The sequence below is a fragment of the Culex quinquefasciatus genome, chromosome 2 (genome assembly GCF_015732765.1).
Source record: "Culex quinquefasciatus strain JHB chromosome 2, VPISU_Cqui_1.0_pri_paternal, whole genome shotgun sequence".
Taxonomy (NCBI): Eukaryota; Metazoa; Arthropoda; class Insecta; order Diptera; family Culicidae; genus Culex; species Culex quinquefasciatus.
In genome coordinates, this window is record NC_051862.1 from 174,623,277 (window position 1) to 174,648,651 (window position 25,375).

Here is a 25,375-nt window from a genome sequence, read left to right on the forward strand (position 1 = left end):
TTCGGTATGCCCAAAGAAGCCATTTTGCATCATTAGTTTGTCCATATAATTTTCCATACAAATTTGGCAGCTGTCCATACAAAAATGATGAATGAAAATTCAAAAATCTGTATCTTTCGAAAGAATTTTTTGATCGATTTGGTGTCTTCGGCAAAGTTGTAGGTATGGATACGGACTACACACTGGAAAAAAATGTTCCACGGTAAAAAATTTTTTGGTGATTTTTTATTTAACTTTTTGTCACTAAAACTTGATTTGCAAATAACACTATTTTTATTTTTTTTTCAATCAATACTGATTTTTTTTCAAAAAATCGAAATATTGGTCGCAAAAATTTTTCAACTTCATTTTTCGATGTTAAATCAAATTTGCTATCAAAAAGTACATTAGTGAAATTTTGATAAAGTGCACCTTTTTCAAGTTATAGCCATTTTTAAGTGACTTTTTTGAAAATAGTCACAGTTTTTCATTTTTTTTTAAATAGTGCACATTTTTGCCCACTTTTGAAAAAAATATTTTTGAAAAGCTGAGAAAATTCTCTATATTAAGCTTTTTTGAACTTTGTTGATACGACCCTTAGTTGCTGAGATATTGCCATTGAAAGGTTTAAAAACAGGAAAATTGATGTTTTCTAAGTCTCATCCAAACAACCCATTATTTTCTTATGTCGATATCTCAGCAACTAATGGTCCGATTTACAATCTTAAAATATGAAACATTCGTGAAATTTTCCAATCTAAAATTTTCCGATACAGATTTTTGAATTTTCATTTTTCATTTTTGTATGGACAGCTGCCGAATTTGTATGGAAAATTAAATGGACAAACTTATGATGCAAAATGCCTTCTTGGGGCATACCGAAGGCACCAAAAAAGTTTCAGCCGGATTAAAAAATACAACAAAAAATCGAATGACCGAAATCTGCGAGAACTGCTCATTTCGTAAAAAAATTATTAGATGGAATATTTATGTTTAGTTTAAGTTTTTAAATTTGGTTAAAAAATTTTGCCAAAGAAAGCATTTCGACAAAATTGATTTGCAAATACAGTCATGATTCGATTATGTGAAACCTCGATTATTCAAAATTGGATTGTCCGAAGGTTACCTAGAAACATCAGATTATCGAATCATGGATAAAAAGTAGTTTTCCATTTTGGATCATTTAAGGGTAATTCTCCGCCAACTCACACAGCAGTTGCCCCGACCCCTCTTCGATTTGCGTGAAACTTTGTCCTAAGGGGTAACTTTTGTCCCTGATCACGAATCCGAGGTCCGTTTTTTGATATCTCGTGACGGAGGGGCGGTACGACCCCTTCCATTTTTGAACATGTGAAAAAAGAGGTGTTTTTCAATAATTTGCAGCCTGAAATGGTGATGAGATAGAAATTTGGTGTCAAAGGGACTTTTGGGTAAAATTAGACGCCCGATTTGATGGCGTACTCAGAATTCCGAAAAAACGTATTTTTCATCGAAAAAAACACTAAAAAAGTTTTAAAAATTCTCCCATTTTCCGTTACTCGACTGTAAAAATGTTTGGAACATATCATTTTATGGGAAATTTAATGTACTTTTCGAATCTACATTGTCCCAGAAGGGTCATTTTTCATTTAGAACAAAATTTTTCATTTTAAAATTTCGTGTTTTTTCTAACTTTGCAGGGTTATTTTTTAGAGTGTAACAATGTTCAACAAAGTTGTAGAGCAGACAATTACAAAAATTTTGATATATAGACATAAGGGGTTTGCTTATAAACATCACGAGTTATCGCGATTTTACGAAAAAAAGTTTTGAAAAAGTTGGTCGTCATCGATCATGGCCGTTCATGGTCACCCGCGACAGACACGAACGACGAAACAAAGAGAAACGCAAAAAGTAACTTTTTCAAAACTTTTTTCCGTAAAATCGCGATAACTTGTGATGTTTATAAGCAAACCCCTTATGTCTATATATCAAAATTTTTGTAATTGTCTGCTCTACAACTTTGTTGAACATTGTTACACTCTAAAAAATAACCCTGCAAAGTTAGAAAAAACACGAAATTTTAAAATGAAAAATTTTGTTCTAAATGAAAAATGACCCTTCTGGGACAATGTAGATTCGAAAAGTACATTAAATTTCCCATAAAATGATATGTTCCAAACATTTTTACAGTCGAGTAACGGAAAATGGGAGAATTTTTAAAACTTTTTTAGTGTTTTTTTCGATGAAAAATACGTTTTTTCGGAATTCTGAGTACGCCATCAAATCGGGCGTCTAATTTTACCCAAAAGTCCCTTTGACACCAAATTTCTATCTCATCACCATTTCAGGCTGCAAATTATTGAAAAACACCTCTTTTTTCACATGTTCAAAAATGGAAGGGGTCGTACCGCCCCTCCGTCACGAGATATCAAAAAACGGACCTCGGATTCGTGATCAGGGACAAAAGTTACCCCTTAGGACAAAGTTTCACGCAAATCGAAGAGGGGTCGGGGCAACTTTTCCCGATTTCGTGTGAGTTGGTAGAGAATTACCCTTAAACGATTTAAAGTTTTCAAATCCTTTAAGAGCATTTTGGTTTAATTTTCAGCTCAAAATTCCAAAATAACAAAATGGCAATTATCGGGAAGGGACTTTCTGGTCGATTTGTTGTCTTTAGCAAAATAATAGGTCAAATGAAGACAATTCAGAAAAAAATACACTCAGAAAAATTAAACCTTACTTTTATACAACTTTTGGTCCACAAAAAGTAAAAATAATGGAAACAGTTTCTTATTATATGTTTAAGTTGACCAACAAAAGACCACATTTGAGACACACAGAAGTACATTTTTTTCACGGAGATATTATTTTTCAAAAAATTGTTAGATTTTTAAAAATATGTTAAAATATTCCGTAAAATCCATACATGCGTAATTCCACAGTTCTTTGCTTATGCATTTGACGAAACGTACAATTTTCAAGTTGTAATTGTTTGTTGGTCAATAAAAGGTTAAAAGAAGCATATTTTAGGTAGTGTTTAAATTGCGTTATTTGCTAAAAATACTTTTTTTCAATGAGCTTATAAAATTCTTTATAATTTTGTATTTTTCATCTTTGACAATCAGACAAATAGTTGCGTAGATTTCTTTGTAAAGATAAAAATTCTAAAAATAAATATTTTCTAAGTTTTTTTGAACAAATCTTAATTTTTTTTAACTTTTCAACGGGGCTAACATAAATGTTTGCTTTTCAAATGCTCAAAAGCAAAAGCATAAAATATTTTTTTAAAGATGTAAATATTTATAAAGGTTTAATTTTCTAGTTATCGTTGGATGAAAAATTAAGATTTATAAAAAAAAATTGTAAATTTCAATATTCTCAATTTTTATCCTTTGCAATACATCTTTTCGGCAACTGTTTGTCTGATTTTCAAAGATCAAATGATTTTTTTCTTATTTTTCTCAGAAATGGACATACAAAGTCTCTCTTCCTTAACTTTAAATATACATTTTTTCTACTTAAAATGTACTCAATTGACTGAATCTCGAATGTTATACGTTTTATCGAAAACATGTAACAAGTACTTTTGATGGCAAATTTAATTTTAATTTTTTTTTCATTAGATGAAAGTTTTGCAAAAATAAATAATTTTTTCAAATATTTTAATCTCTGGAAATTAACAATTTAAGTCCCTTTTTCTCTCTGACTCTAGCTAGAACGTATCAAAACATAAGCATTAAAAAAATCGAAGAAAAACCTTTACAAAATAAAAATACGTTCAAAATAAAAATAGTTCAGAAAACCCTTTGACAAAGCTGATTTAGAAAATTTACATGTCAATTTTGTAAGGGTACCGTAAACCACATTGACATTGGTAGGTTGAAGATTTTTTTTTTGCAAAATGATAAATATGAAGCGAAATGGTATAGAATCATACTGAGCATAGTAGAGTACTGATGAAAGTACCTCAAGGCTCATGATGTAATTTTCAACCCATTTTGAAAAGTTTCAAAAGTTATTTACTTAAATTATGAAAGCATTGACAAATAAGATCATTTTAAGATCCGTTTTTTTCTCATTAAACGTGAGTTTAAATCGAAAAGCATACTGCATTATCAGATTCCTAGCAAAGTTTCTCCCTAAAACAGTTCTAATTGGTTTCTAAGTAATAAGTTTTGAATGTTTTTGAAATCAAATTTAATGATGTATCATGATTTATAGCAATTAATGCTAACAAGTTTCTTAATAAATTTGTTTTTTTTTATTCATGCTGCAAAATTGGTTTTGGTGACAACAAACATTGATAGTTTTTTTTTTGCAAAGATCTATTTGTTATCAATTTACAATAAACTTGGAACTTTTTAATTACGTATAGTTATTAAACTGAGGCATTTCATTAATGAGCAATTCTCTACGAAATCGGTCTTTTTTCTTCAATTTTAATATTTGTATTTTTTAATCCGACTGAAACTTTTTTGGTGCCTTCGGTATGCCCAAAGAAGCCATTTTGCATCATTAGTTTGTCCATATAATTTTCCATACAAATTTGGCAGCTGTCCATACAAAAATGATGTATGAAAATTCAAAAATCTGTATCTTTTGAAGGAATTTTTGATCGATTTGGTGTCTTCGGCAAAGTTGTAGGTATGGATACGGATACACTGGAAAAATAATACACGGTAAAAAAATTTGGTGATTTTTATTTAACTTTTAACACTAAAACTTGATTTGCAAAAAAACACTATTTTTATTTTTTTATTTTTTATATGTTTTAGAGGACATAAAATGCCAACTTTTCAGAAAATTCCAGGTTGTGCAAAAATCATTGACCGAGTTATGAATTTTAATCAATACTGATTTTTCAAAAATCGAAATTTTGGTCGCAAAATTTTAACTTCATTTTTCGATGTAAAATTGAATTTGCAATCGAAAAGTACTTTAGTAAAATTTTGATAAAGTGCACCGTTTTCAAGATAAATCCATATTTAGGTGACTTTTTTGAAAATAGTCGCAGTTTTTCATTTTTTTAAATTAGTGCACATGTTTGCACACTTTTGGAAAAAATATTTTTGAAAAGCTGAGAAAATTCTCTATATTTTGCTTCTTCGGACTTTGTTGATACGACCTTAAGATGCTGAGATATTGCAATGCAAAGGTTTAAAAACAGGAAAATTGATGTTTTCTAAGTCTCACCCAAACAACCCACCATTTTCTAATGTCGATATCTCAGCAACTAATAGTCCGATTTTCAATGTTAAAATATGAAACATTTGTGAAATTTTCCGATCTTTTCAAAAAAAATATTTTCGAAATTTTCAAATCAAGAATAACATTTTAAAAGGGCGTAATATTCAATGTTTGGCCTTTTTGAAATGTTAGTCTTGATTTGAAAATTTTGAAAATATTGTTTTCGAAAAGATCGGAAAATTTCACAAATGTTTCATATTTTAACATTGAAAATCGGACCATTAGTTGCTGAGATATCGACATTGAAAAATGGTGGGCTGTTTGGGTGAGACTTAGAAAACATCAATTTTCCTGTTTTTAAACCTTTGCATTGCAATATCTCAGCAACTAAAGGTCGTATCAACAAAGTCCAATGAAGCAAAATATAGAGAATTTTCTCAGCTTTTCAAAAATATTTTTTTCAAAAGTGGGCAAACATGTGCACTAATTTAAAAAAATGAAAAACTGCGACTATTTTGAAAAAAGATACATAAAAATGGCTATAACTTGAAAACGGTGCACTTTATCATAAGTTCACTAAAGCACTTTTTGATTGCAAATTCAATTTTACATCGAAAAATGAAGTTGAAAAATTTTTGCGACCAAAATTTCGATTTTTTGAAAAAATCAGTATTGATTAAAAAATTCATAACTCGGTCAATGATTTTTTGCACAACCTGGAATTTTCTGAAAAGTTGGCATTTTATGTCCTCTAAAACATATAAAAAAATAAAAAAAAATAAAAATAGTGTTTTTTTGCAAATCAAGTTTTAGTGTTAAAAAGTTAAATAAAAAAATCACCAAATTTTTTTTACCGTGTATTATTTTTTTCCAGTGTAGTCCGTATCCATACCTACAACTTTGCCGAAGACACCAAATCGATCAAAAAATTCCTTCAAAAGATACAGATTTTTGAATTTTCATACATCATTTTTGTATGGACAACTGCCAAATTTGTATGGAAAATTATATGGACAAACTAATGATGCAAAATGGCTACTTTGGGCATACCGAAGGCACCAAAAAAGTTTCAGTCGGATTAAAAAATACAAAAAAAATCGAATGACCGAAATCCTAGAGAACTGCTCTAATACAAATGATCTCCTTCTTTATTATCACATCAAAAACGATTTTGCATGCTTTTTAAAAAGGCAGTAAATTTCAAATTATCGTAAATTTCTATTTTACTTTTCTTGATCAAATCGTACCTCTTTTACGCTTAGACAAACTTTTGAATCCTCCTATAACAATCCATACTTAGTACTTGAAACTCTTTTAAATGCAAATCAATAAGTTGTTTCATTAATTTCAATACACAGAGTGCATTTGCACCTAACATTGAAACAAGTTTTATAATGTTATAATATAGTAATCAATCATCCGCCTGCACAACATCACGCACCGCTTCCATGACGGATTCGGTGGGTCAACCAGCACGGGAAAATCCTTTATTTTCTATGCAACTCATCGATCGAGTGATAAGATTTCAAGAATTGAGACGCATTTAAATAGTTGAAGCTGAAATCCTAGACCCGTACCGTCCCAAGTCGCAACCTCAGGTCCTCTTTCACAGAACCACCCCCCGAACAACACATCACACACACACACGCTCACAAACATTAGCTAGGGACTGCAGACCGCACCGCCAGCAGGTTGACCTATTCAGTCACTTGTTGACGTCCAACCGGAGCAGATCGTTCCAACGTGTGCGCGCGCGCGCCGTCCAATACAGTAAAAGTTGCAACTTGTTTTGATTTCCACAGAAACGGCAGTGCTGTAATCGGAGTTCCCCAAACAAAAACCATTTATAAGTGAGTTCAAAACAGTCGGCTCAGAGTTTTCTATAGTGGCAGACGCGGACCAACATGTGATAAGGGTGTTCCGTAGAGTTCGCGGGGAGTCCGGCTTGAAGTGTTGAAGCATTTGCTGCTGTGCTAAAATAGAGGGAACATGACCCGCGTTCTAGTGTTGTAGAGTGCGATCTGTATGCTATCAGCAGTGTTTGTACCGTCTGAACGTTCCGCCAGTTCGGAACCAACGGCCGCCGAAGGAACTGTCCGCAGCACCATGTCGGACGACGGCGCCAACAGTACCGGCAGCTCGAGCAACAAGTGCCAGGTGTACGTGTATCTGCGCGAGTCCTTCGTGGACGTGCCCGTAACGGAGGACGACACCTGCGAGGACATTTGCTCGGACCTGTGCCAGCAGCTCGGGATTGGGCCGCTGGTGCAGCTGCTGGTGGGGCTCCGGATCCATGAGGAGCGATGGTTCCTGCCGCCGAGTGCGCGGCCACAGGCCGGCAAAAAGTACGAGTTCCGGGTGCGGTTCAAGGTGAGTGTTGGTTATTAATATTCGATTTCATTGATTTTGGGGGAGGGGGCGGTGAAGAGCTTTTGTAATCGGATTGTGTTAATGGGCATATTATGCAAACCGATAGACGGGTTAATCGATGTCGCACACCTCCGCCCCTTTCTTGTTATGTTAAAAGGTCGCGAGACGGCGGCAACGCGGCGAAAAGGTAATCTAACTTGATTGACTGGAATGTACATTCGGTTATTTGTAACCTCGACATTAATCCGTATTTTCTAATCAATACAAAAATTTGTAAATTCCATCGAAACGAGATACTTGATTTGTAGATAGTGTAATAACAGAGTGGCCACTAGGGTGACAACACAAACAAATATTTTAGGGATACCCTCTGACTCTATTCCTTATGAAAAACTAAGCATCTGTGTCAATTTTGAGCCAAATCTGTTAAGGTTCACGAGTCGCTATAGAACGTTTAAGTTGGTGGAAAAAAATCATTTCTTACCAAAAACGTCGCTAATAACTATCCAAGATCAACTTGAATCGCTTTGCACTCTTGGACAAAACTGTAGTGCGGTCAATTTCACATTAGAATCTTACTCTTGACAAAAAAATTAAATAATTAACACCGGATGTGCGACAAAAGGTCGAAAGACATAAGGTCGAATGGACAAAAGGTCGAATGCCAAAATGTCGAAAGACATAAGGTCGAATGGACAAAAGGTCGAAAGTGGACAAAAGGTCGAATGGACAAAACGTCGAAAGGACAAAAGGTCAGATGTAAAAAATGGAATAAATAATTATAATTATAAACTTTAAAAAAAAATCTTGAAAAAAATATTATCTTACAAACAAGTCTGATTTTCTTGTTTGGCGTAATAATTTTGTAAGTTTTTCCATTCTTTCAAACATGAGCTGTTCTTACAAAAAAGGTTCGACTTCTATAATATTTTTTTAATTAAACAGCATATTCTTGACTGTCGTAATGTTTTTGTGAGTTTTCCCATTCTTACAAACATGAGCAGTTGTTCCAAAAAAAAGTTCGACTTCTAAAATATTTTTTTAAAGTTTTTATTTAATGAAAAAAAAATGATTCTTGACTGTCGTAATGATTTTGTGAATTTTTCTATTCTTTCAAAAATTAGCGATGCTTTAAAAAAATACTTTTTCATAAATATTTTGTAAGTTTTATTTTATTTATAAAAATTGTTGGAATATTTTAGAGACTTTTAAATTGTAATAGTATCGAAAAATGAAAAAGTCTCGTTTTTTTTAAATATTTTTGGAGGTTTTCTATCCTTTTCAATCTTTCTTTCAAGGTCACAAAAGATCCTAAGTAATATCTGACCTCAAAAACATAGCTGTATACATATTTAAAAAAACGATCGTATTTATTTATATTTTTCAAGATAAACACCCATCGGACCACCCCCTCCATTTTTGTACCCTCCCAAAAAATCGACTTTTTGGCGATTTTTGAGCAAAACCCCTATCTTCAAACGACGATAACTCAGGAATGGTGTACAGTGGTGTACATTCAATATTTGCCTATTTTGTTAATGATTATTTGGGATGAAATTTTATTTCAACAAAAGCAGGTAACAGATATTGATCAGCGCGCCTGAGTGCTTCTAGCAAAGGCGGCGAGTGTAGCTAATTTAGGTAATCTCAAATACTCAAAACTTTAAAATTCGATATCTCTGGAACGAAACATATTCCTTTCTGTCGATAAGTGATTCATATGTAAAATCGGACGGGGAATACGATGGTGAGGTCAAATTCAAAAAATAAATAGGGCTGTTTTGAGATACGGCCATTTAAAGTTTTCAATTGCGCAATACAGGTAGAAAACATATTTTAATCTAAATTTTGATCGCAGAAATGGATTCTACGTCCAATTTCCTTCAAAATTGAGTCTAAGACCGACCCTCTAAGATGTGTGGTTCCTGAGTTATCGTCGTTTGAAGATAGGGGTTTTGCTCAAAAATCGCAAAAAAGTCGATTTTTTAAGAGGGTACAAAAATGGAGGGGGTGGTCCGATTTGGATGAAATTCGGGATTTTTGCATGTTTTGATAGTCTCAACAGCTCTGCCAAATTTGGGCAGAATCGAAGATGGTAATTTTCAAGTGCTGTTCCGCTTCGGATGGAATGACCCAAATAAAAGCGTTCAAATCAATACTTGTGTTCCTCAAACCACGTGGACACTGTTTTGGGAATCTAAACCCCCCCCCCCCCTCTTGGACAATTATCCATACAAAAAAAACATTTTTTGTATGGAACGGGGACAATCACCATACCCCCCTCCCCCCTAAAGTGTCCACGTGGTTTATGGATGGTCCCTTATGTGTTTCGACCTTTTGTCATACATTCAATTAACACCACCTTCCGGAGAAAAAAAACAATAAATTTGCCTTTCTCCAAACATTGTAAAAAAATTATATGCAAACTTCACCTCTAAGACAGCTTTTAAGGGGCTACCTACACAGAAAAAAATAATGTAAATTTTGGAAGCTGTAATTTTGGAAGGTTGAATATTACCTCTTTTATGATGTAATTTTACCTCAATTAAGACTGAAAAGTGACATTACACCAGAAAAGTGGTAAAATTACACATTTCCAGAGGTAAAATTACACCTTTTTCAGACATAAAAGATGTACCCCTTCCCAGATGTAATATTACCATGATTTTTTTTTCTGTGTATTGATGGGTCAATCTTTGATTTCAGTGGGTAGCCCCGAGAAAGCCCAGATTTGGACCACCTTAATGAACAGCTACCAAAATTGTATGAAAAATTGTCTGGGTGAACTAACTATGCAACATTTCTCTTTGATCTTAGAAAAGGTACACACAAAGTTTCATCCATATTAAAAATGAAAACAAAAAAAAAAAATTTTGTCCGACGTGTCAGAAAATGTCTCTAAATGTAATTTTTCATTTAAATACAATTTAAAGCATTACAATATTTACTCAAAACTTAATGAGTAATCATTGATTTTTAGAATTTATCATCAATATCCACAACATTGAAAAGGAAACACGATTAAAAATATTTTTTGACTTGATTTTCTGGGTGTTTTAATTTTGTTTAACTGATATTTTTTTTAATTTTTTGCTGGTCCCTTTTCTTTTTATTTCAGAACCAAGAAACCAACATTTATATTTTTGCCTTTTTTGAAATGCTAATATTTTAAGGTTTTCAGTTATTTTTTACTGTTTGGGTCGTTTGATTTTTAAACCTACTTTATTTGAATCCAATTTAGTTGAATTTGAGCTAGCCTGTTACATTTATATTTAAACATTTCCAATAATCCAATCCAATCCATTTCCAATCTACCACCGACAATTTACCCACGTAGTCATTGAGACAAAACTGTCAAATTTCTTCAAGGTATTTCCAGGTAAAGTAAATGAACAAGTAACTTCAAATGAATTGCTTTAAACCGGGGGGATTTTCATCCATTAATAATATCAATAACAAACAAAGCAAGTAATTCGAGTGACTAGCTAAACTTTTTAAGTTTCTGAGTAAAAGTCTATTCATAGGTGTCCATTCGAGCGACGGAAAGGTTTCCCGCGAAGAAACGTTTCAACGTCGCGGAAGATACGAACCCGATTTTTTCGTTCAAATCGAAATTTCCAGCCTTACCTTCATTCATTGAACAGCAGGTTGGGTCTTTGACGGTGGTGCATTCCCCGAAGCTTCCATTAATCACCGCGTGGTATACGGCCTTTTACCTCAGAGCAAAAAGCCGTTCCGTTCAAGCACTTGTTCCGAGACTCGGAAAAAATGACCGCGCGTTACCCTCCTTTGGGGAGGGCGCGGCAAAAACTGCGTTTTTTGGTATATGAAAAATACAATGCAGATTATTTCAAAAGTAAAAGAGATGTTGGTGTATGATTTTCAAACCAGGGATAATAAAATAACTAATTATCAAAAATTTAAAACAAACTAACTTGATTACTAAAAAATATTAAACTTAGGCCAATGCACCGATAAATGTTTCCACGAATAAATGGTTCCCACGCTGCGGAAGATACGATTCAGTTGAACAAAAAACACCCGCCTTACTTTCATTCATAGAACATAAGGATGAGTTTTTGCCGGTGTTACATTCCGCGAAGATTCTGCCTTTCAACGGCTATCGCGTATTAATGCAAAAAATATCACAGATGGTTGAACCATCCTGCTCGAAGCCTTAAGCAAAAATAACCTCCTGATTCATTTTCGCGTGGCAAAATTTTCCACCTTTATCTTCCAGTAGTAGATTTATCAGATGCATTAGTCATACAGACATTTGAAAAGAGATTATTTCATTTAAAAATTATAAACATTCTTTCACAAAATATCAACAGTTTTTTTCAAATTGAATTTGATATTTGAATTACACTCTTAACTTTTTAAATGTAATTTTACCGAATTTATGCACAGCAAAAAATGTGTAAACTTAGGAGGTGTAATTTTAGGAGGTTGAATATAAACTTTTCTATATGGTATTTTTCCCTCAATTGGGTCCTAAAATGAAGCTTAGATTGCTGATATTATTGTTTACAGCGATAAAGCTTATTTTTCTGAGTACAATGACCCTTTGTACGACCACAAAGAGTTGAAAATGGATTTTTAAATCAATTTTGAAAAATAATCCTCGCAGTCCTTCTTGACAGAAAAGCTCCTACTTGACAGCTCGTTCCAAGGAGACCATAGTTGATCCATCGAAAAAATGTTGTCTTGTCAAAAAAAAAAATTGCATTAAAATGAAAAAAAAGTGTTCAGAAATGGTTTTTAATCGTGTTTTTTAACGTTGTACATAAAAATTTACATAGGGCTTTAGTCCCCAATTTAGACTAAAAGTAAAAAGTAAACCAGAAAAGTGGTAAAATTACCCATTTTTTCTGACATTATAGATTTACCCTGTGTGCTGAAAAGACAGATTGCGTTACGTGATTTTCGAATGCTGCCAACTACTACAACTGCACTACAGCTGTAAACATACACCCTTACCAAAAATCATGATTTTATGAGTTCAATATCCCACTTTTCATACGATTTTTTGAGTTAAGGTACTACAACCATAAAAATGGTTAAATGGGTTGAACTGAAAAATTTGTATGAAAAGTGGGATATTGAATTCAGAAAATCATGATTTTTGGTTAGGGTAGAAAAAAAGTAGAAGGCTATGTTCAAGCTAAGCGTGACTTATGTTTTGCTGCTGAAGTGACTTGTTCTGAATCGTTTTGGGTTTGTTGATGTTAAAGTTTTCCTTTTTATATAACCTTTTCAAATTACTTTCTGTTCAAATGAATTGTTTAAATAATACTTTTCAATATTCTGCAGTCTTTCAAACAAGAGTATTGCGCAATTCTCTACAAAATTGGCCGATTTCGACAATTTTTTGTTTGTTGTATTTTGTGTTTTGGCTCAAAATTTGTGGTGGCCTTCCCTATGACAAAAGAAGCCATTTTGTGGCATTGGTTTCTCTCATGGAGACTTGCATAAAATGTTGGCAGCTGTTTATTCAAAAAATGGTACATAAATAATAAATATTCGAAAATCTGTAACTTTTGAGCAATTTTCTGATCGACTGCTGTCGGCCAAATTGTAAGTATTGATGAGGATTATTCAGAAAAAATAGGTACACAAACGAATGCTGATTTTATTGTTGACTGTTTTACTCAAGAAGTAAATTTCCTGAAAGATGTATTTTTTTATTTTTGATATTTGACCTTTGAAAAAATGAAGTTTTTTGAAAAAAAAAAGAAATTTCAAACAAAAAAAATTACGAAAAGACTAACATTTCAAGTGGGCGTAATATAATGTTTGGCCCTTTTAAAACGTCTTGATTAAAAAAATCCAAGTAATTTTTCGAAAAATCCTAAAATTTCACAAATATCTCAATCTCAATCTCAAATGTGGGATGTTTGTATGACACTTAAAAAAACTTAAATTTTCTAGTTTCTTTTTCTTTTATTAGCTGTATTTCCACAACCAGAGGTCAATGTTTGTGTCAATGTCTTTCAGGCAATTCTATTAAAAAAATTATGAACTTTTTGAAAAAAAAAAAATTCATGAATGGACAATCATGGACACTTTAAAAAAAAATCGAAAAGCGAGAATCGTTCAGTTAAAATCAAACTTTAAGTAGCTAAATTTTTAAAAACCATGCACTTTATCAAAAAAAAATGTAAAATGCATTTCGATTGCACATTTGATTTTACATTGAAAACTAAAGTCAAATCAGTATTTTCATGTATTTCTATTATTTTCAAACACATCATTTAAAAAATAATAATAATTCGGCGACAAAATTTTTGCCCATACTTCTCTATGGCTCAAAAGTTGTGGTGTTTTCCCCTAAATCACATAACAAAAATCAAATATAAAAAAATAACATAATCCACCTATGTGGTTGATGCCTTCCTCACTCCTCCTAACCAAAAATCCAGATGACTGACTTTATACATAACTTATGAACTACTTATCGAAACTTTAAACAATTCAAAATCGATATATGGGCCCTTAAACCGAGTCGAATGCAACCTGTTTGATCAAAATCGGTTCAGCCAGTGCTGAGAAAACTGAGTGACATTATTGGTAACACACATACCCACAGACACACGGACACACAGACATACAGACATTTGTTCAGTTTTAGGTTCTGAGTCGAAAGGTATACATGAAGGTGGGTCTACGAGCTTTTTATATAAAGTTGATTTTAGAGCAGTATTATAGCCTTATCTCAGTGAGGAAGGCAAAAACGGATTTTGGGACATTGTTTTTTTTTGTGAAAAAAAGTTAATTTAAAAATCGACAAAACACTTTTTTCATTGTGCGTTTTTCTTTTATACCTACAACTTTGCCGAAGACAACAAATCGATCAGAAAATTTCTTCAAAAGTTACAGTTTTTTGGATATTTACGTACCATTTTTGTATGGACAATAGGGTGACAGGAAGACTCATAAGGGAGCCTTATAAAAAGTTTAGCTTCAGAAGCAACAACTAGTTAGACAATTGCTAAACTTCCTCTAATCTCTTCGCCTGTTTCCCCCCATTACATTACAGATCCCGAAGCTGTCCCACCTGAAGGCGCTCGATCGCAAGCTGTTCAACTACTACTACTACCAGCTGCGGCACGACCTGCTGCAGAGCAAGATCCCCGAGATCGAGTACGACGAGTACAAGAACAAAATCCTCGGCTACGTCGTCAACGACATGTACCGCAAGATGGTCGAGGACGGGGTGAGCGTGGCCGATCTGAAGCGCACCTACGAGGACTACATCCCGCGCAAGATCAACAAGGAGCACTCGCTGCTGTTCTTCAACTGGGCCCGCACCAAGGTGTTCAACTCGCTCAACAAGATCAGCAACCGGGAGCACGACGTGGAGTGAGTGTTTTGCGGGGGGGATTTGAGGGATGATACTTACTAAAAACTTTTTCGGTGCAGCTACGTCAAGACGGTCTACATCGACGACATCGACAACCTGGCGCCCGGCTATCTGTACGAGGAGTACAACGGCCACATTCCGTACCCGGAGGAGGATGGCCACCTGAAGCCGGGCAAGTGCCGGGTTAAGATCAAGTTCGTACCGTACGCTCAGCCGTTGTCTAAGCCGGCCAAGGGCGGTGGTGGAAACGGCAGCAAGAAGGGAGTGCCCAAGGACGAGTCCGAGGAGCAGCCCGGGCTGAAGGTGTTTTACTCGCGAGAGGTGAGGAGTTGAGTAAGTTGAGAACGTTCAGTTGACTGATCCCGGCTATGACCAATTTCAGTGGAGACACGTGGCCAACATTGACGAGATCTTTACCATCCTGGTGGACAACCTGACGGTGAACATCTCCATCCAGGATCAGTCGAATCTTTACTCGATAGACTTTGGCAGTCAGACTGAATTAGACTCTTTCGTAACGTGTTTAGCTGGTTATTATAGGTTTGTACCAAACAGTATTTAGCTTAAAAGTCTTACCTTTAACCAATTTTCCCCTCTTTTAGATTAATGTGTAAGTGGACTGTCTATCTGTGTAAGCCCTACCTGTACTCACCGTCGTTGAATCGACTCACCGACATCAAGTGTCACGGCCCGATTGGGTAAGTAATTTGTCTGTGCTAGCTCCTAATTAAAACATGAAATCCCAAAAGCAATCAGTCCCCGATGATGTAATTTGTACAACCTGAGCAAACGCACTCCAATTTGTACAAATCCTATTTAACTTTGCATTACGATGGGCGTACACAAACCGTACCGTAGAGTTGACCCTTTTACCAGATGACGATTCGCCTCCGTGAATGCTACTGTTAACCCACGTGGAAACCTACTATCGTACTACAGAACGATTACAACCCCGAACGAACTGGTGGAGTACGTGGGTCACGCCTCCAGCCTGACGGCGAGGGTCTCGTGCATTAAGAGCAATTTGTCTGTCAATTTTAACTTTGTTAGGACTAAACAGTTTAGCTTTCGTTCAAAGCAATTTGCCCGCTTTGATGCTAAGGATTTGAGCGATGTTGATTGTAATCGATCGTGATTTGTACTTTTTCAATTGTATCGTCATGAAACCAGAACTAGACCAAGCTGCAATCAATTCATTGAAACTATTGATTCAAATGTTAAACAAAATTAAGTTTCCCGAAAATCGAGAGTGGCCAAATCACGAAATTTCCGAGTAAATTCGTTGGGAATTTCAGGGAAATTTCTTGAAAATTTACAAAAGTAATAACTTGGGTGAAAAGCCGGAGAACACTGCATCAGATTTTAAACGATTTTGTTCAGACAAATCAATACAGTGCAATTTATGCACCATTCGATTGGCTCTCCATAAGAGAACTCTAACTTCCATGTTATATATAGGGCAGTGAATGACCAAGAAGGTTAAAGCTGCCAGAAATAAATGAATTAACAACAACAACATGTTATATGTGAGCAATTCTTCCCGAGTTTAGGTAAAGATTTTTTTTTATTTGGCTCAAACTTTATGGGGGCCTTTCCTACGACCAAAGCTTTTTTTTTGTGTCGTTGGCTCACCCACACAAGGCTCCATACTATTTTGTCAGCTGTCCATACAAAAAAAGGTACGTAAATATTCTGAAATCTGAAACTTTTGACGGAATTTTTTGATCGATTTGGTGTTATGGGCAGAGTTGTAGGTATTGATGAGGACTATTCAGAAGAAATATGCACACGGAAAAAATTGCCGATTTTTAAATTAACTTTTTTTTTACAAGAAATACAATTTTCCTAAATTCGTTTTATTTTATTTTTGAATTTATTTGATATTTATGTTTTAGGACCTCCGAGTTATGATTAAAAAAAAAGTGTTTTTTTTGAAAAATAGAAATGGTTGGTGCCTTCCTAAAGCTCATAAAGTGAATGCACGGCCTCAAAAAAGTTTTAAAAATAACACTTAAGTGCTTATAACTTTTGATAGGATAGGATCTTCAATGTTTTAGTCTCATTGGAAAGGTCTTTTGAATACCTTCTTACAAAAACCACCATTTTTACAACCTTCCGGACTTTTGCTAATATCGTTTTTTTAGCATAACTTTTGAAGTACTTTACAAAACTTCATAATATTTACTAGGGTCTTATGGGACCTCAAGATGGATCGAATGAGACCAAAACGATCCAAATCGTTTAAGCCAGTCCGGAGATAATCGAGTGCATTTTTTTTAGGTGCACGGACTTACAGACATACACTCGCACAGACATTTGGTCAGAATTTGATTCTGATTCGATATGCATACGTGAAGGTGTGTCTACGAGGTCAAATAACGAAGGTCATTTTTCGAGTGATTTTAAAGCCTTTCTTGATTAAGATGAGGAGAGCAAAAAGTGTATATTTTCAAAACCAAATTTGGGTAATTCTGTACCAACTCACACGAAATCGGAAAAAGTGGCCCCGACCTCTCTTCGATTTGCGTGAAACTTTGTTCTAAGGGGTAACTTTTGTCCCTGATCATGAATCCGAGGTCCGTTTAAGATATTTCGTGACGGAGGGGCGGTACGACCCCTTCTATTTTTGAACATGCGGAAACGATGTATTCATTTTTCAATTTGCAGCCTGAAACGGTGATGAGATGGATATTTGGTAATAAAGGGACTTTATTTGTAAAATTGGACGTCCGAATTGATGAAAAAAACGAAGTTGACTTTATAGCTGTCGGCCACCATTGCACACTGGGAAAAAAGGGACCCGTAGCCCCATGAATTAGATGCCGCTGAAATTTTAACTTGGAAATATATGTTTATTATGTAAAAAAATCCGGGGAATCGAATGGTGATGGTTTCGTCTGCCGGAGATAATGGGAAAGGGTCCATTTTGCCCAAATATCCCCTAAAATGCAACCTTTTTATATTATATGCTACATTACGAGAAATACCGCAGGTTTTTAGACTTCAAAATAAGTGAACTTTATGTAAAAAACCATGACAAATCGATTGGTGAAGGTTTCACGTGCCGGAGACGCCGAGAAAGGTCTCATTTTGCCCCAATTAACCCTATATTCGATTTTTTCATGTAATTTGCTCCACGTCGTAAAGTGCCGCAGTTTTTCAGACTTCAAAATAAGTGAACTTTATGTAAACCATGACAAATCGATTGGTGAAGGTTTCACGTGCCGGAGACGCCGAGAAAGGTCTCATTTTGCCCCAATTAACCCTATATTCGATTTTTTCATGTAATTTGCTCCACATTGTAAAGTGCCGCAGTTTTTCAGACTTCAAAATAAGTGAACTTTATGTAAAAAACCATGACAAATCGATTGGTGAAGGTTTCACGTGCCGGAGACGCCGAGAAAGGTCTCATTTTGCCCCAATTAACCCTATATTCGATTTTTTCATGTAATTTGCTCCACATTGTAAAGTGCCGCAGTTTTTCAGACTTCAAAATAAGTGAACTTTATGTAAAAAACCATGACAAATCGATTGGTGAAGGTTTCACGTGCCGGAGACGCCGAGAAAGGTCTCATTTTGCCCCAATTAACCCTATATTCGATTTTTTCATGTAATTTGCTCCACGTCGTAAAGTGCCGCAGTTTTTCAGACTTCAAAATAAGTGAACTTTATGTAAAAAACCATGACAAATCGATTGGTGAAGGTTTCACGTGCCGGAGACGCCGAGAAAGGTCTCATTTTGCCCCAATTAACCCTATATTCGATTTTTTCATGTAATTTGCTCCACGTCGTAAAGTGCCGCAGTTTTTCAGACTTCAAAATAAGTGAACTTTATGTAAAAAACCATGACAAATCGATTGGTGAAGGTTTCACGTGCCGGAGACACCGAGAAAGGTCTTATTTTGCCCCACCACCCTATATTCGATTTTTCATGTAATTTCCACATCGTAAAGTGCCGCAGTTTCAGACTTCAAAATAAGTGAACTTTATGTAAAAACCATGACAAATCGATTGGTGAAGGTTCACGTGCCGGAGACACCGAGAAACTCATTTTGCCCCAATTAACCCTATATTCGATTTTTCATGTAATTTGCTCCACGTCGTAAAGTGCCGCAGTTTTTCAGACTTCAAAATAAGTGAACTTTATAAAACCATGACAAATCGATTGGTGAAGGTTTCACGTGCGGAGACGCCGAGAAAGGTCTCATTTTGCCCCAATTAACCCTATATTCGATTTTTTTTTAATTTGCTCCACATCGTAAAGTGCCGCAGTTTTTCAGACTTCAAAATAAGTGAACTTTATGTAAAAACCATGACAAATCGATTGGTGAAGGTTTCACGTGCCGAGACGCCGAGAAAGGTCATTTGCCCCATTAACCCTATATTCGATTTTTCATGTAATTTGCTCCACGTCGTAAAGTGCCGCAGTTTTCAGACTTCAAAATAAGTGAACTTTATGTAAAAACCATGACAAATCGATTGGCAAGGTTTCACGCCGGAGACGCCGAGAAAGGTCTCATTTGCCCCAATTAACCCTATATTCGATTTTTCATGTAATTTGCTCCACATTGTAAAGTGCCGCAGTTTTTCAGACTTCAAAATAAGTGAACTTTATGTAAAACCATGACAAATCGATTGTGAAGGTTTCACGTGCCGGAGACGCCGAGAAAGGTCTCATTTTGCCCCACTAACCCTATATTCGATTTTTCATGTAATTTGCTCCACAGTAAAGTGCCGCAGTTTTTCAGACTTCAAAATAAGTGAACTTTATGTAAAAACCATGACAAATCGATTGGTGAAGGTTTCACGTGCCGGAGACGCCGAGAAAGGTCTCATTTTGCCCCAATTAACCCTATATTCGATTTTTTCATGTAATTTGCTCCACGTCGTAAAGTGCCGCAGTTTTTCAGACTTCAAAATAAGTGAACTTTATGTAAAAAACCATGACAAATCGATTGGTGAAGGTTTCACGTGCCGGAGACGCCGAGAAAGGTCTCATTTTGCCCCAATTAACCCTATATTCGATTTTTTCATGTAATTTGCTCCACGTCGTAAAGTGCCGCAGTTTTTCAGACTTCAAAATAAGTGAACTTTATGTAAAAAACCATGACAAATCGATTGGTGAAAGTTTTTATGCACCGGAGACACCAGAAATAGGTCCGTTTGCCACAAATGTCCCTTATATGGAAAAATGTGCATTTCCTAACATTATTCATCAATAAAGAAATCGATGGTGTTCGAACGAAAGTTGGTATCGGACATTTTCGGGTCCGACCAGGTCAGCGATAGCCTCATTATGTCCAATAAATTGGCTTCAGGAGTCGTTTTACGAGCGAGGTGAGTCCGAGCTTGTTTGTAACGTTCGTGTGTTTGCTCGCCTGGTTGCTCATCATAGAAGCACAACGGGTAAGGCTGCAATGTTTAATATTTTTAGAATAAGTGATTTTTTCAAACTACATAACACTTGCAAATTAGATTAAAAAATCGAATATAGGGTTATTTGGGGCAAAATGAGACCTTTCCCGGTGTCTCCGGCACGCGAAACCTTCACCAATCGATTTGTCATGGTTTTTTACATAAATTTCACTTATTTTGAAGTCTGAAAACTGCGGCACTTTACGATGTGGAGCAAATTACATGGAAAATTGAATATAGGGTTAATTGAGGCAAAATAAGACCTTTCTCGGTGTCTCCGACACGTGAAACCTTCACCGATCGATTTGTCATGGTTTTTTACATAAAGTTCACTTATTTTGAAGTCTGAAAAACTGCAGCACTTTACGATGTGAAGCAAATTACATGAAAAAATCGAATATAGGGTTAATTGGGGCAAAATGAGACCTTTCTCGGTGTCTCCGGCACGTGAAACCTTCACCAATCGATTTGTCATAGTTTTTTACATAAAGTTCACTTATTTTGAAGTCTGAAAAACTGCGGCACTTTACGATGTGGAGCAAATTACATGAAAAATCGAATATAGGGTTAATTGGGGCAAAATGAGACCTTTCTCGGCGTCTCCGGCACGTGAAACCTTCACCAATCGATTTGTCATGGTTTTTTACATAAAGTTCACTTATTTTGAAGTCTGAAAACTGCGGCACTTTACGATGTGGAGCAAATTACATGAAAAATCGAATATAGGGTTAATTGGGGCAAAATGAGACCTTTCGGTATCTCCGGCACGTGAAACCTTCACCAATCGATTTGTCATGGTTTTTTACATAAAGTTCACTTATTTTGAAGTCTGAAAAACTGCGGCACTTTACGACGTGGAGCAAATTACATGAAAAAATCGAATATAGGGTTAATTGGGGCAAAATGAGACCTTTCTCGGTATCTCCGGCACGTGAAACCTTCACCAATCGATTTGTCATGGTTTTTTACATAAAGTTCACTTATTTTGAAGTCTGAAAAACTGCGGCACTTTACAATGTGGAGCAAATTACATGAAAAAATCGAATATAGGGTTAATTGGGGCAAAATGAGACCTTTCTCGGCGTCTCCGGCACGTGAAACCTTCACCAATCGATTTGTCATGGTTTTTTACATAAAGTTCACATATTTTGAAGTCTGAAAAACTGCGGCACTTTACGACGTGGAGCAAATTACATGAAAAAATCGAATATAGGGTTAATTGGGGCAAAATGAGACCTTTCTCGGCGTCTCCGGCACGTGAAACCTTCACCAATCGATTTGTCATGGTTTTTTACATAAAGTTCACTTATTTTGAAGTCTGAAAAACTGCGGCACTTTACGACGTGTAGCAAATTACATGAAAAAATCGAATATAGGGTTAATTGGGGCAAAATGAGACCTTTCTCGGCGTCTCCGGCACGTGAAACCTTCACCAATCGATTTGTCATGGTTTTTTACATAAAGTTCACTTATTTTGAAGTCTGAAAAACTGCGGCACTTTACAATGTGGAGCAAATTACATGAAAAAATCGAATATAGGGTTAATTGGGGCAAAATGAGACCTTTCTCGGCGTCTCCGGCACGTGAAACCTTCACCAATCGATTTGTCATGGTTTTTTACATAAAGTTCACTTATTTTGAAGTCTGAAAAACTGCGGCACTTTACAATGTGGAGCAAATTACATGAAAAAATCGAATATAGGGTTAATTGGGGCAAAATGAGACCTTTCTCGGCGTCTCCGGCACGTGAAACCTTCACCAATCGATTTGTCATGGTTTTTACATAAAGTTCACTTATTTTGAAGTCTGAAAAACTGCGGCACTTTACGACGTGGAGCAAATTACATGAAAAAATCGAATATAGGGTTAATTGGGGCAAAATGAGACCTTTCTCGGCGTCTCCGGCACGTGAAACCTTCACCAATCGATTTGTCATGGTTTTTTACATAAAGTTCACTTATTTTGAAGTCTAAAAACCTGCGGTATTTCTCGTAATGTAGCATATAATATAAAAAGGTTGCATTTTAGGGGATATTTGGGCAAAATGGACCCTTTCCCATTATCTCCGGCAGACGAAACCATCACCATTCGATTCCCCGGATTTTTTTACATAATAAACATATATTTCCAAGTTAAAATTTCAGCGGCATCTAATTCATGGGGCTACGGGTCCCTTTTTTCCCAGTGTGCATTGCTAGTACCAACCACTAGTGTCTTCCTTTTTATCTACAAGGACTTCGCCGCCCTGGGCTCCTAAGTGTATGAAAGTATGGCACGGAGCGACGGCGCCGAATACCCATATTTACACAAAGAATTTTTGAGCGCCCGCCGCGGGATTCGAACCGGCGACCTCTGGATTATGAGTCCAGTGCGCGGTCCGATTGATCCACACGGGCGGGACAAATTGATGGCGTACTCAAAATTCCGAAAAAACGTATTTTTCATCGAAAAAAACATAAAAAAAGTTTTTAAAAACTCTGCCATTTGCCGTTACTCAACCTTTAACAAAATTTGGAACATGTCATTTTAAGGAAAATTTTATGAACTTTTCGAATCTACAGTAACTCAGAAGAGTCATTTGTCATTTCAAAATTTAAGTTTTTGGCTTCTCCCAGGCGGATTTATGTCGAAAAAGGTAGCCCATTTTTCCCAGCATACATTACATTCCATACAAGCTGCATTTATTGGTTTTGCTGGGAAAAATGGGCTACCCTAATTCAAATGAGCATTTCTGAAAAAAGTTTCGAAAAAATGCGATTTTTTCGACATAAATCCGCCTGGGAGAAGCCAAAAACTTAAATATTGGTCCAATTTCGATAATGCAACTTAATCTATGGACAAAACCTATAATTTGAAGGCAATACACACCTGATTGGAACAGTTTTTGTATTGATTCCAAGCGATTTTAGAAAATTTGTTCAAAAAGTGACTTTTTTTCAGTTAATCGAAGAGGGGTGCGAGAAAGTATTTTATTATTTTTTCTTGTCTAAGAAAACAATGCACAGTGGTCCAGAACGCAAAATTAAGTGGAAAATTGATTTTCCAAAAAATGGTGAAGTTTTGGAGCTTTGGTGTCTTGAGAAGAGTTTTTGCAAATGGAAAAGGGCAACTTTTGATTTGGTTGAAAATTAGGGTGGTTCACGATTAGGGTGATTTTAAAAATCTAACTATTCAGGAATATTTTGGGATTTTTTCGTCTTCTAGAAAGTTGTTAGGCTTGCCAATTCATGCAACTTTGTCGAAGAAACCAAAATTTTATCTCGTAATCTACGCCTTCTACGACCAAATTTATAGAAAGCATCTGAGCAAACCTTCAAAAATCAGTTTTTTGAGCGTGGCAATTAAGGGTTAAGTTTTAGAGAAAAGTGATGTTGGGGACACTTTTAAAACTCTAAAAAACAAACATTTTTCTTATTTGACATGCCAATTTGGACTTAAGGGTCAAAAGTTACAGCCATTTCAAGGTGAAAAAGATGCAAATTTAAAACTTAAATATCTCGAAAAGGCGCAAGCCAAATTTTAAGCACTAGGTTGCATATGAAAGAGGAGATCCAGCACTACAATATCTGAAAAAATCTTAGGGGTATTTTTCTTTTGGGTTTGCATGTAAAATTATCATTTAAACCCAAATTATGACCAAAAATCGATTTGTTGACAATTTGACTCAATTCTGAGGGCAGATTCAGATTTAGCAGGCAAAATTACATGGAAAAACATATACTTGGAAATTTTTCGAATTTCGTTAGGGTAGTCCCATATGGTTTTCCCTTGAAAATTAGACTTTTTTCAAATGAAGATATTTCGAGTTTAAAGAAAAACACCCCTGAGATTTTTTCAGTATTTATAGTGCTGGATCTCTTCTTTCAAATGTAACCTGGTGCTGAAACTTTGGCTTGCGCCTTTTCGAGATATTTAAGTTTTAAATTTGCATCTTTTTCACCTTGAAATTGCTGTAACTTTTGACCCTTAAGTCCAAATTAGCATGTCAAATAAGAAAAATGTTTGTTTTTTAGAGTTCTAAAAGTGCCCCCAACATCACTTTTCTCTAAAACTTAGCCCTGAATTGGCACGTTCAAAAAACTGATTTTTGAAGGTTTGCTCAGATGCTTTCTATAAATTTGGTCGTAGAAGGCGTAGATTACGAGATAAAATTTTGGTGTCTTCGACAAAGTTGCATAAATTGGCAAGCCTAACAACTTTTTACAAGACGAAAAAATTCCCAAAAATATTCCTGAATAGTTAGATTTTTAAAATTACCCTAACCGTGAACCACCCTAATTTTCAACTAAATCAAAAGTTGCCCCTTTCCATTTGCAACAACTCTTCTCAAGACACCAAAACTCCAAAACTTCACCATTTTTAGAAAAAAACAATTTTCCACTTAATTTTGCGTTCTGCAGTGGTCCAGAGCATTGTTCCTAACATCATAATCTATCAATTAAGAAGAGAGCACTTAAAATTCCTCGACATGACCTCAAAATGGGACAGGCTAATGGACAGTTGCCAAAATTGTATGCTCATTTGTATGGGTGAACCAATGACACAAATTGGCTTATTTGGTGATTATAAAAATGCCCCCACTAAGTTTGAGTCAAATAAGAAAAAATACAAAAAAATAAAAATAAACCTGGTGAAAAAATACTGAAGCGATGTTATTCTACATCAGGGGTGCCCAAAGTTCGCATGAACTTGCGGGCCAAATGTGGAATATCATAAAAAAAATTACGCTTTCTTCATCTATAAAAGAAAACAAAATTCCATCAGCTGAATTTTATTTTGCAAGTTTCAAGTATTTGTTGGCCTTTTTCGTCATTCCATAAATAAATTAATTCAATAACAAATATGTTTATTTTTCTAATTTAAATAGCTTAAGTGTAAATTATGATATTTTTTGAGAAGGGAATGTTCAACAATTAATATGGAATCCATATTTTTGTGCCTTATTTAACCGCTTTCTTTTGTAATCAATTTTTTGTTGATAGCACACCTAAAAAAATATCCTTTCTTAACTCACAATAAATTTGTTTATTTTTTTCGCTGTGATTTTTTAACAAGATATTTGTGTCGTACATAAAATAA

At 35.2% G+C, this 25,375-nt stretch overlaps 1 protein-coding gene across 5 annotated transcripts in view; it reads left to right on the forward strand.

Annotated features, from left to right (window-relative positions):
* Positions 1-25,375, forward strand: part of LOC6033134 (tyrosine-protein kinase hopscotch) — a 51,502-nt gene that overhangs the window by 15,727 nt on the left and 10,400 nt on the right. For 4 of the 5 annotated variants that reach the window (XM_038253283.1, XM_038253280.1, XM_038253282.1 and 1 more), the window contains 5 exons: positions 6,951-7,518; positions 14,558-14,880; positions 14,941-15,202; positions 15,264-15,421; positions 15,484-15,579. In XM_038253283.1, the coding sequence (XP_038109211.1) occupies positions 7,174-7,518; positions 14,558-14,880; positions 14,941-15,202; positions 15,264-15,421; positions 15,484-15,579 (1,184 nt within the window). In that variant the 5' untranslated portion in view covers positions 6,951-7,173. Of the gene's footprint in view, positions 1-6,950; positions 7,519-14,557; positions 14,881-14,940; positions 15,203-15,263; positions 15,422-15,483; positions 15,580-25,375 lie in introns of those variants that run through there. The other variant, XM_038253284.1, reaches the window with a different exon arrangement.